The sequence below is a fragment of the Heptranchias perlo genome, chromosome 10 (assembly GCF_035084215.1).
Source record: "Heptranchias perlo isolate sHepPer1 chromosome 10, sHepPer1.hap1, whole genome shotgun sequence".
Taxonomy (NCBI): Eukaryota; Metazoa; Chordata; class Chondrichthyes; order Hexanchiformes; family Hexanchidae; genus Heptranchias; species Heptranchias perlo.
The window spans coordinates 2,161,727-2,173,608 of NC_090334.1; the positions used below are offsets into that span (position 1 = coordinate 2,161,727).

The 11,882-nt window shown below is 44.5% G+C and overlaps 1 protein-coding gene across 2 annotated transcripts; it reads right to left on the reverse strand.

The window, feature by feature from the left end:
• Positions 1 to 1,233: 1,233 nt before the first annotated feature.
• Positions 1,234 to 10,940, reverse strand: LOC137326083 (photoreceptor outer segment membrane glycoprotein 2-like). Of its 2 annotated transcripts, XM_067990959.1 has the most exons (4): positions 10,352 to 10,940; positions 3,634 to 3,880; positions 2,939 to 3,033; positions 1,234 to 1,243 (listed from the first exon to the last, which is right to left on the reverse strand). In XM_067990959.1, the coding sequence occupies exons 1-4, from the start codon at positions 10,930 to 10,932 to the stop codon at positions 1,234 to 1,236; spliced, it is 933 nt and encodes a 310-aa protein (XP_067847060.1). In that variant the 5' UTR covers positions 10,933 to 10,940. The 2 variants fall into 2 exon arrangements, with proteins under 2 accessions (XP_067847060.1, XP_067847059.1); XM_067990958.1 differs by lacking the exon at positions 1,234 to 1,243 and having other exon boundaries at positions 2,770 to 3,033.
• Between the last annotated feature and the right edge of the window lie 942 nt (positions 10,941 to 11,882).

Here is an 11,882-nt window from a genome sequence, read left to right on the forward strand (position 1 = left end):
TGTGTTCAATTCTGGGCACCTCACTTAAGGACTAGAGAGGAACTGAGGAAATTTCTTTTCACCCAAAGGGTGGTGAGGGTCTGGAACTCACTGCCTGAAAGGGTGGTAGAGGCAGAAACCCTCAACTCATTTAAAAAGTATCTGGATGTGCACCTGAAGTGCCGTAACCTACAGGGCTACGGACCAAGTGCTGGAAAGTGGGATTAGGCTGGGTGGCTCATTTTCGGCCAGCACGGACACGATGGGCTGAATGGCCTCCTTCTGTGCCATAAAATTTCTATGATTCTAGGAAGGATGTCAAGACCTTAGAGAGGGTGCAGAGGAGATTTACTAGAATGGTGCCAGGGACGAGGGACTTCAGTTATGTGGAGAGACTGGAGAAGCTGGGGTTGTTCTCCTTAGAGAGAGAAGGTTAGGGGGAGATTTAATAGAGGTGTGCAATATCATGAGGGGTTTTGATAGAGTAGATAGTGAGAAACTGTTCCCACTGGCAGGAGGGTAAGTAACCAAAGGACACTGATTTAAGATAATTGGCAAAAAAGCCAGGGGGAGATAAGGAAAAATAATTTTATGCAGTGAATGATATAAGGTGATTGGCAAAAGAACCAAAAGTGACATGAGGAAAAACTTTTTTACACAGCAAGTGGTTAGGATCTGGAATGCACTGCCCAAGGGGGTGGTGGAGACAGATTCAATCGTGGCTTTAAAAGGGGAATTGGATAAGTACTTGAAGGGAAATAATTTACAGGGCTACGGGGAAAGGGCGGGGGAGTGGGACTACCTGGATTGCTCTTGCGGCCCATTCGGCCCATGCACAATGGGCCGAATGGCCTCCTTCTGTGCTGTATGATTCTAAGTATATTCAGATGCTTCAATTGTTCTGCATGGTTTTGAATATTCCACACAGTGGGGAAATTTGCTGACACAGCGTTTTGGGCAAACACTGTGAAGTGGAGGGGATGCAGGTTTGATTTCCCCCCTCCCACCCCACCTTCTCTCCCTGCACTCTCTTATCCGTGGCTCAGTGGGTAGCACTCTCGCCTAAGCCAGAAGCTAAAGGGTTCACACCAGAGAATCTAGGCTGACACTTCAGTGCAATACTGGGGGAGTGCTGCACTACCGTAGGTGCTGTCTTTCAGCTAATACGTTAAACCAAGTTATTAAAACCTGCAGACTCGTGAAGGGGTACAGTCTCACAGGCACTAGGTATTCCCTGATAACTCACCTAAGTGCTCACTCTTCCCTTGTAGTGTTGTTGGTAAGCTACTGATTCACTGGCCAGAGCATCACAGCCACGCCTCATCCCATCTTCTCCTGACATCCCACATCCAGACTTTCCAGCAGGATTGACGGGGATAATGAACAGGAGCAGGGACCTGGCTCATCTTTTTCTCCATTCTTAGCTCAGTGACGCTGAGGCCAAATATGGTCCCTTTCCCACCGCCTTAGCTCAGATCATCTAACTCAGCATAGGCTAAAGGACAACCTGAGAGCTTCCTGGCCTATGCGGATATTCACTTTTATACAAGGGGCAAACTTTGACTAAATGTTGCTACATGATAGTAGTCAGAAGCCACTGGCCAACCCTTGTTAGCACTATTATAATCTAACTGGTTTGTACTCACATTGCACCAATTTGATTCCCATGGGACTGGGTTCCAGCTGATCTTCAGATAGAACCGAAGGGTGTCAGCCGTGGCTCAGCCGGTCGTGGGTTCAAGTCCCACTACAGAGACTTGAGCTCAAAATCCAGGCTGACACCCCACTGCAGTACTGAGGGAGTGCTGCACTATCAGAGGTGCCATCTTTTGAATGAGGCATTAAACCGAGGCCCCGTCTGCTCTCTCAGGTGGACATAAAAGATCCCATGGCATTATTTGAAGAACAGCAGAGGAGTTCTCCTGGTGTTCTGGCCAATATTTATCCCCCAACCAACATCACTAAAAACAGATTATCTGGTCATTATCACATTGCTGTTTGTGGGACCTTGCTATGTGTAAGTTTTCTGCCATGTTTCCCTAGATTACAACAGTGACTACACCTCAAAAGTATTTAATTGTCTGTAAAGCGCTTTGGGATGTCCTGAAGCCATGAAAGACGCTATATAAATGTAAGTCTTCTCTCTTTAAGGATGATGTGGAGATGCCGGTGATGGACTGGGGTTGACAATTGTAAACAATTTTACAACACCAAGTTATAGTCCAGCAATTTTATTTTAAATTCACAAGCTTTCGGAGATTTTCTCCTTCCTCAGGCAAATGTTTCTCCTTCCTCAGGCTCTTTAAGGATGTAATAAGAAGGTTTAAAAACATTTGTTTGACCATTTCCTGGTTGCTCCAGTTATTGGACAAACAAAAAACGAAACAGCAATAGATTCCCAAGTAAAATAATGGAAACTCCTGGGAAGGATTGCAGTGAGCAGAATTTTGAATCATGTACCAAGTATACTGGAAGTTTTGGAGTGGGGAAAATAGAGAGCTTGTTTAACTATTTCCCAACCAGGAAGTGCTGTAAATTTCTATTAAAAATAACAGAAACTCCCAAAACATCTGGGATGGATTCAATATCCGCTGAAGTGTATCACACAGATGTGTGGATATCCTTCAGTAACGTACAGCGCAAAATGTAACATGTGACCACTGCTTTGTTGGAACATTTACCCCTTCACAATGGTGTAGTGATCCCATTCAAGACAAACTCATCAAGACAGACTTTCATGAAATTCTAAACTGAAGAAGACCCAATGAGGAAGCTGAGAGTCTGTTGGCCTTAGCTGGCAGTGGGGATGGCTTTGGGTGGAACATTGTCTGGTCCATACTTAGCTGTGTTGACGTCCATATTGGGATCTTCTGTCCCCGAGAGGGTGGATATCTGATCGACCTTGTGCAGGCTTTTGAAGATAAAGTTTGTTTTGGCTTTTTCTACAAAGTCGTTCTGCAGTAGCCAGCCCTCTGACTCACACTCCGGGTCGCCTTGAAGGAGGACATTTTCCATTGCGGTCTGGAGGTATCGGACACCGGTGAGAACTAAAATCTACGGCCAAGCAGAAAAGAAAGATAGGAAGACATATTTATACAGCACATTTCACGAGCTCAGGATGCCCCAAACCGCTTTACAGCCAATTAAGTACTTTTGAGTCACTGTTTTAATGTAGGAAATGCAGCAGGCAATTTGCGCACAGCAAGATCCCACAAACAGCAATGTGATAATGATCAGATAATCTGTTTTTTAGTGATGTTGGATGAGGGATAAATATTGGCCAGGACACTGGGGAGAACTCCCCTGCCCTTGTATGATTAGTGCCATGGGATCTTTTACATCCACCTGAGAGGGCAGACCGGGCCTCTGTTAAACGTCTCATCCGAAAGACAGCACTCCCTCAGTACTGGCACTGGGAGTGTCAGCCTGAATTATGTGCTCAGGTCTCTGGAGTGGGGCTTGAACCCACAACCTTCTGACTCAGGTGAGAGTGATACCAACTGAGCCAGGGCTGACACCTGAAACTCACTTACTTTGAAATATGAGAAAACCATAGAATTTAATAAGTTCCAACTGATGCAGCCAGCAGATCATGGTGGTGGTGGGGGGGGGGGGGGTAAAGAGGTTGTTGTACATTTTACTCCAGAAGTTTACCTCAAAGAGCCAGATGATGAGCACCGAGAGTCCGATGGACTGCACAATCTGGGTGTAATAATCCAACAGTGCCTGTCTGCAGCCCATTGTCCAATGGTTGAGCTCTTCTGTCAGGTAGTCGTAGTTGAAATGGGCCGAGTTGTTGGTGAGTTGATACTGGATACAAGGACGGGGCGAGTTGGGGTTGCAGCAGCTGAAGGGAACACCATCCAACAAGTACTTTCCATCCACATTACTCTTGAAACGGCTGCGATCAGAAAACAGCTGGCATGTGAATATTGTGACCTGCCTCCTACACGTTAATTCACAATTGAATTAGATTCCATTCACCTAAGGGACAGAAGTTATAGAATCTTACAGCATAGAAGGAGGCCATTCGGCCCATCGTGCCTGTGCCGTCACTTTGAAAAAGCTATTAGTCCCACTCCCCTACTCTTTCCCCATAGCCCTGTAAATTTATTCCTTCAGTATTTATCCAATTCCCTTTTGAAAGTTATTATTGAATCTGCTTCCGCCACCCTTTCAGGCAGTGCATTCCAGATCATAACAACTCACTGCATAAACAAATCTCTCATCTCGCCACTGGCTCTTTTGCCAATTATCTTAAATCTGTGTCCCCTGGTTACCAACCCTCCTGCCACTGGAAACAGTTTCTCCCCATCTATTCTTATCAAAACCACTCATAATTCTGGACACCAAAAATTAAGATTAATAGTTGGAGGATTAAATGATAAATTCACACCAAAATACATTTGGTTGTTTCTTTAACAATTTTCTGTGACATGTAAAATATATATCAAAAACATACCAAACAAATAAACACTATGTGCAAGTGCCTACTAAAGCAGTTCAGAGCGACTCTGGGTAAGTACAGTGAGGAACTCTAAGGGTAGGTGTTAGTGAATGATGGTACTTACCCTTACCTTCCATTTAACTATTGCATAGAATGTACAGCACAGAAACAGGCCATTTGGCCCAAAGGGGTCATGCCGATGTTTATGCTCCAAACGAACCTAGTTATATTGTGCTAGTCTATGTTGACTTTATTTGCAGCAGCAATCGTGTTCTGTTCCCATGAAATTATTTTTCCCATAGTATAATTAGAAGCCAACTTGTTAATTGTTAAGCTTATTCTTAAGGGGCATTTCCACAATCCTGCGGTCCCAGCGGAGAAGGCAGGAAGTGCAGGATGGAGATCGAGCTACAATACTGTTGCCTGATTCTATCTCCAGATCCTACTATTTCAGGTTCTTCTCCAGTCCTACTCCAACTCCAACTGAAGCTAGATGGGGGCTAGTGAACCAGGCTCATGGGCAGTGACTGATTATAAGAACATAAGAAATAGGAGCAGGAGTAGGCCATACGGCCCCTCGAGCCTGCTCCGCCATTCAATAAGATCATGGCTGATCTTCGATCTCAACTCCACTTTCCTGCCTGATCCCCATATCCCTTGATTCCCCTGGAGTCCAAAAATCTATCGATCTCAATCTTGAATATACTCAACGACTGAGCATCCACAGCCCTCTGGCGTTGAGAATTCCAAAGATTCACAATCCTCTAAGTGAAGAAATTTTTCTTCATCTCAGTCCTAAATGGCCAACCTCTTATCTTGAGACTGTGACCCCTGGTTCTAGACTCTCTAGCCAGGGGAAACAACCTCTCAGCATCTAACTTGTCAGGCCCTCTAAGAATGTTATACGTTTCAATGAGATCACCTCTCATTCTTCTAAACTCCAGAGAGTATAGGCCCGTTCTACTCAACCTCTCCTCATAGGACAACCCTCTCATCCCAGGAATCAATCTAGTGAACCTTCGTTGCACCCCCTCTAAGGCAAATATATCCTTCCTTAGGTGAGGAGACCAAAACTGTACACAGTACCAGGTGTGGGCTCACCAGAGCCTTATATAATTGCAACAAGACCTCCTTACTCTTATACTCCAATAAAGGTAACAGAGAGGGTCGATGAGGCAATGCGGTTGATGTAGTGCATATAGATTTTCAAAAGGCGTTTGATAAAGTGCCAAATAATAGGCTTGTCATCAAAGTTGAAGCCCGTGGAATAAAAGGGGCAGAGGCAGCATGGATACGAAATTGGCTAAGTGACAGGAAACAGAGAGTAGTGGTGAACGGTTGCTTTTTGGACTGGAGGGAGGTGTACAGTGGTGTTCCCCAGGGGTTGGTACTAGGGCCATTGCTTTTTTTGATATATATTAATGATTTGGTCTTGGGTGAACAGGGCACAATTTCAAAATTTGCAGATGACACAAAACTTGGAAATATAGTAAACAGTGAGGAGGATAGTGATAGATTTCAACAGGATATAGACAGGCTGGTGGAATGGGGGAACACGTGACAGATGAAATTTAATGCAAAAAAGTGTGAAGTGATACATTTCAGTATAAAGAACGAGGAGAGGCAATATAAACTAAATGGTACAATTCTAAAAGGGGTACAGGAGCAGAGAGATCTGGGGGTATATATGCACAAATCGTTGAAGGTGGCAGGGCAGGTTGAGAAAGCGGTTAAGAAAGCTTACAGGATCCTGGGCTTTATAAATAGAGACATAGAGTACAAAAGCAAGGAGGTTATGATGAACCTTTATAAAACACTGGTTTGGCCACAACTGGAGTATTGTGTCCAGTTCTGGGCACCGCACTTCAGGAAGGATGTGCAGGCGTTAGAGAGGGTGCAGAAGAGATTTACTAGAATGATTCCAGGGATGAGGGGCTTTAGTTACGTGGAGAGACTGGAGAAGCTGGGATTGTTCTTCTTGGAACAGAGAAGGTTGCGAGGAGATTTGATAGAGGTATTCAAAATCATGAAGGGTCTAGACAGTGGATAGAGAGAAACTGTTCCCATTGGTGGAAGGGTCAAGAACCAGAGGACATAGATTTAAGGTGATTGGCAAAAGAACCAAAGGTGACATGAGAAAAGATTTTTTTACACAGCGAGTGGTTCTAATCTAGAATGCACTGCCTGAGGGGGTGGTGGAGGCGGATTCAATCGTGGCTTTTGAAAGATAATTGGATAAGTACATGAAGGGAAAAAATTTGCAGGGCTACAGGGAAAGAATGGGGGAGTGGGACTAGCTGGATTGCACTTGCAGAGAGCCGGCACGGACTCAACGGGCCGAATGGCCTCTTTCTGTGCTGATTCTAACATACCATTTACCTTCCTAATTCTTTGTTGTATCTGCATGTTAACTTTCTGTGATTCATGTACATCAGCATCCAAATCCCTCTGAATACCAACCTTTCTTAGTCTCTCACCTTTTAAAAAATATTCTGCTTTTCTATTCTTCCTACCAAAGTGAATAATCTCACATTTCCCCACATTATACTCCATCTGCCACCTTCTTGCCCACTCACTTAACCTGTCTATATCCCCTTGCAGCCTCTTTGTTACTTACTTTCCTACCTAGCTTTGTATCATCAGCAAACTTGAATACACTACACTTGGTCCCTTCATCTAAGTCATTAATATAGATTGTAAATAGCTGAGGCCCAAGCATCGATCCTTATGGCACTCCACTAGTTACAGCCTGCCAACCTGAGAATGACCCGTTTATTCCTACTCTCTGTTTTCTGACCGTTAACCAATCCTCAATCCACACTAATATATTGCTCCCAATCCCATGAGCCCTTATCTTGTGTAACAACCTTTTATGTGACACCTTATCGAATGCCTTTTGAAAATCCAAATGTACTACATCCACTGGTTCACCTTTATCTACCCTGCTAGTTACATCCTCAAAAAACTCTAATAAATTTGTCAAACACAATTTCCCTTTCATAAAACCATGCTGACTCTGCCTAATCATATTATGATTTTCTAAGTGCCCTGTTACTACATCTTTATTAATAGATTCTGACATTTTCCCGACGACTGATGTCAGGCTAACTGACCTATAGTTTCCTGTTTTCTCTCTCCCTCCTTTCTTGAACAGCAGGGTTACATTTGCTACCTTCCAATCCGCTGGGACTGTTCTAGAATCTAAGGAATTCTGAAGATCAAAACCAATGCATCCACTATCTCCGCAGCCCCCTCTTTAAAACCCTAGGATGTAGGTCATCAGGTCCAGGGGATTTATCAGCTTTTAGTCCCATTAATTTCCCCAGTACTTTTTCGTTACTAATCTTAATTACTTTAAGTTCCTCACTCTCATTAGACCCTTGGTTCCCAAATATTTCTGGTATGTTTTTTGTGTCTTCTACTATGAAGACAGATACAAAATATTTGTTTAACATCTCTGCCATTTCCTTATTCCCCATTATAATTTCTCCTATTGATAATTGTTATTGATTCCCCCAAGTCAGGCATGTGAACATTGAGTTACTATGGAAACAGATTCTCTGACCCACAACCCCTGGAATCACAGCAGATTTTGGTGCAGGTATTAATTTCGGGAAGTTGAACTTTGTTTGCTTTCTGCTGATGTTTTTCTGTCTTCTGCCCTCTCCAACTTCCAGGTTCCATCTTTGAGACCCAGAGACCAATTTCAAAGAGCAGAGATCAGTTCTCTTTTTAATTGAACAATAAGGAGACACTGGGTTGTCCCAGTGTCATCAACCAAAATAATCTAACAAAAGTGCCTCCTTTTAGAGAGACAAAACAATGAACGCCCAAATCATACCAAAGAAAGGAAACTTATTAAATCATATCATAATATTGTTACCAATGTCGACTGTGCATTACACACTCCAAACCCTGAGTTGCCCACCGGTCACCGAAGGCCTCAAGCGGACACCGTGTGCTCCTTCTCCAGGGCCACCTGGCCACGGACAAGGCCGCAGAAGAGGCAGGCAGCCAGAGTGACCACCCCCCCTACAGCCCGCGTCCAACCTGGACCTGTAGACGGCCACCTTGGCCAGGCCCAGGAGCAGACCCATGAGGAGGTCCTCTTACTTGCCCGCCCCCCTCCGCACCAGGTGGCCAAAGATCAGGAGCGCGGCACTGAAGTGCAGCCAGAAGTTGAGGTGCAGCCCCTTTAAATAGTGGAAGAGGGGCTGTAATCTCTCCAAGAACAGTACTACAAGGGCTCTATTCACCTTGCTGAGGTTGACCTCAACTGCAAGAACTTCATGACTGATTAACGTTTTTAATCCCATTTATTTCTCCTTTCTAAAGGGAACAGAATGTAAGGTTAATGTTTCGTTCAAGGACTTTTTAATCCTAATGAAATCTTACGGATTCTAAGCATGATCTGAAAGGGACTGCACATTTTGCAAAAGGGAGTTTGATCCCGAAAATGATTCTTTGTTAAAATGAATACTTGCTAGAGGTGGAATAAGGAAAATCTGTCAACACAGGATTGGGTAATTTATGACTGGGGGCATTGGTTTCAATAGATCTACAAGGCACTTCTTATGGGCTAAACCATGAGTTTTAAAAAAATCTAGTTGTTCTAATTTCTAGTTCTACTTTAAATAGGGAATTGTTTTCATCATATAAATTTTGAATTTCACTGTAGCTGAGTCTAATTCAATTTTTCTGCTTCACTGATCCTTTCTACAGCTATGTTAAAGTACACATTGGGTCAGGTGTGGTATGCAGTATATAATTATAGAAATCTAGCACAAGAGGCCATTTGGCCTACTGTGCCTGTGCTAGCACTACCTCCACATTGGAGCTATCCACTCTAATCCCTGTTATTTTTCTATATCCTTCAATATTTTGCTTCAAGTCTTCATCTTAATGCCTCGTAAATATTGTGGTGGACTAGGTTTCAATAGTCACTTGTAGTGATGTATTTCATATTTTAATCTCCAGTTGCATGAAAAATTTCTTCTGAGCTCCCCTTATGCTTCTAGTATTAATCTTAAATTTATACCTCCTGTTACTGATTCACCAATTAGTGGAAATTATCTATTATTTGCTCCCTCAAACCCTTTCAAAATGTTGAACACTTGTTAGATTTCCCCCTTAACTCTCTCTGCTCCAGTGAATAAAGCCCAAGCATAGCATTGATCATAACTATCACAAACAGAGTCGGTAGTTTCACTTCATTGATTGATTTACCAATGGTCCCATTGAGTCAGCATACCAACTATCTGCATTTCCCGTGGACAGTCAGCGTTTGGGAGACTCAGTCAGTGAGTCCACATTTACGGATGAGAATTTGTGCAGACCTGGTCCTCTTCTTGCCCCTCTCCCCCACCCCACCCTCTTTCCCCCCCCCCACAACTCTGCTCCTGTTGGAATGCTGCTGTAAGTAATTCCAGATACAGCATTCAGTAAGTGGAAATCCTCGGGAGCTCAGGAATTCCTAACCACAGTGACCAGAATCTCTTACAGCAGTAGTAGGATTTGGGCGGAGGCAGAGCTAGGGGGAAGAGAAGAGGGCAACAGATAGGAATTGTGCTTTGAGAGGTGGGAGCGGGGGAACCAATAAGTAATGGTTAGGAGAGGTGAGGTGGGAACAAAGGGAAGACTATATTAGTTCAGGAGTTCCACCATTTTGGGAATGAGTCAGCATGGGAAATAGGAGTCTTGACTTTAACCCAACAAAGCTGCAGGGAAGAATGTGTAGAGCAGGAGGAAGAAAAGAAAATTGAGAGGGTCAATAGTACAGATAAAATATAATGCAGAAAGACAATAAATATTAGGAAAGAGAGAGCGGTTGAAAGAAGTTGGAGAACTAGAATCTCAAGTTTTTCTGAATTTAAATGTGTAGTTTAAATCTCCCACTGTTTGTCCCCCATATTCCTTTCTACTTACTCCTGAACCTCTTTAGAGTTCATGTCCAAATAGCGTGTGCTGATCCACTGGATCTCAAACCAGTCTCTGAATCCGTTGTTCCCACAGCAGCGGAACTCGATCTGCAACTCATCCATGTTCTCCTTCAAGAAGCACCTGCCTGGAGTGTCGGTGTCCTTGTAAAACTGCATGGCTTGCTTGAGGCCCAGATAGAGAGATTCCTCCAGCGTGCTCCGCATGGTATAGCACATCAAGGCCCCCACGAGGATGCAGAAAGTGAAGAAAAAAGTGCAGATGATGTAGGGAAGCATGACCAGCTTCCAGCGGGAGAACTTGTTGGCGTTGGAACAATGGTGGCAGATCTTGCCCCCGAGGAAGTTGATGCCACAGGCGATGGTTCCCACGGCTATCAGCATGTTTGGGACAGAATCAGTCTCCCGACTCGCCATCACCTCACTGCCTTTCCTAATCTCCATTTTCAGAAAAACCCCCAAACTGATCAAAATCAGCCCCATCACCACCGAAACCCAGTTTAAGATCCATAGCACTTGGGCCAATTTGTCTCTTTTGCCCTTGGTGAATTTCACTCTTAAAACCGCCATGGCTGAATCAGCATGAGGACTGATCGACTCGAGCCAAGCGTAAAGAGATCAGGGACTCTGTCAGAGAGAGATGAGATCACGAGCGACTAGATTCTTTCCCTGTAAAAGACAAATTCATTACTCAGAATATTTTCAATACTTTCTTTTGCTTCTGCGCACAGACATATATAAATTAGTATTCTCAACATTTTTAGATGCTCTTTAAATTTTAGATTAATAATTTTTGATAAAAAAGCACACACATTCTTTATAGTAAAATAAAATCAGAAAATGTGGGGAGAGAGAGGCAGAGTTAACACTTCAGGTCGATGACCTTTCATCAAAACATTAAGAAGCTAGTGACTTAACAGTTTTTAAGCAAGTACAGAGCCAGGGAAAAATGGGGTGGGGGGGAAAGAACAAAAGGGAAGGTCCGTGATAGGGTGAAGGGCAGAAGTGATTAAATGACAAAAGGGACGATGGTGCAAGGCAAGGAGGGTGGGAATGGGACAAGTAAAGAAACAAAAGGTGGGTCCAGAGGAGCTGTCAATGGTTACAGCAGAATAGCAGAGGGGAAGGGAAGTATGGACAATCTGTCTCCCGTGGCCGGGAGTGTGGCGGAGAAAGTTGGGTAGACCCAGGGGTTTAGACCACCCCCCCCCCGTGTACCGATAGACTATCCCCCCAACCCAAACACCAGCCCACACCTCTCCCACCCACCCAAACACCAGCCCAACCTCCCCCACCCCCCCAAACACCAGCCCACACCTCCCCCACCCCGCCAAACACCAGCCCACACCTCCCCCACCCCGCCAAACACCAGCCCACACCTCCCCCACCCCCCAAACACCAGCCCAACCTCCCCCACCCCCCAAACACCAGCCCACACCTCCCCCACTCCCCAAACACCAGCCCACACCTCCCCCACCCCCCAAACACCAGCCCAACCTCCCCCACCCCCCAAACACCAG

Coding starts and splice junctions, on each gene's coding strand:
- LOC137326083 (XM_067990958.1), bottom strand. CDS start 10,932: ATGGCGGTTTTAAGAGTGAAATTCACCAAGGGCAAAAGAGACAAATTG. Junction 3,881..10,351: donor AACTCTAAAGAGGTTCAGGA/GTAAGTAGAAAG, acceptor TTCTGATCGCAG/CCGTTTCAAGAGTAATGTGG. Junction 3,034..3,633: donor TCATCATCTGGCTCTTTGAG/GTAAACTTCTGG, acceptor GCTTGGCCGTAG/ATTTTAGTTCTCACCGGTGT.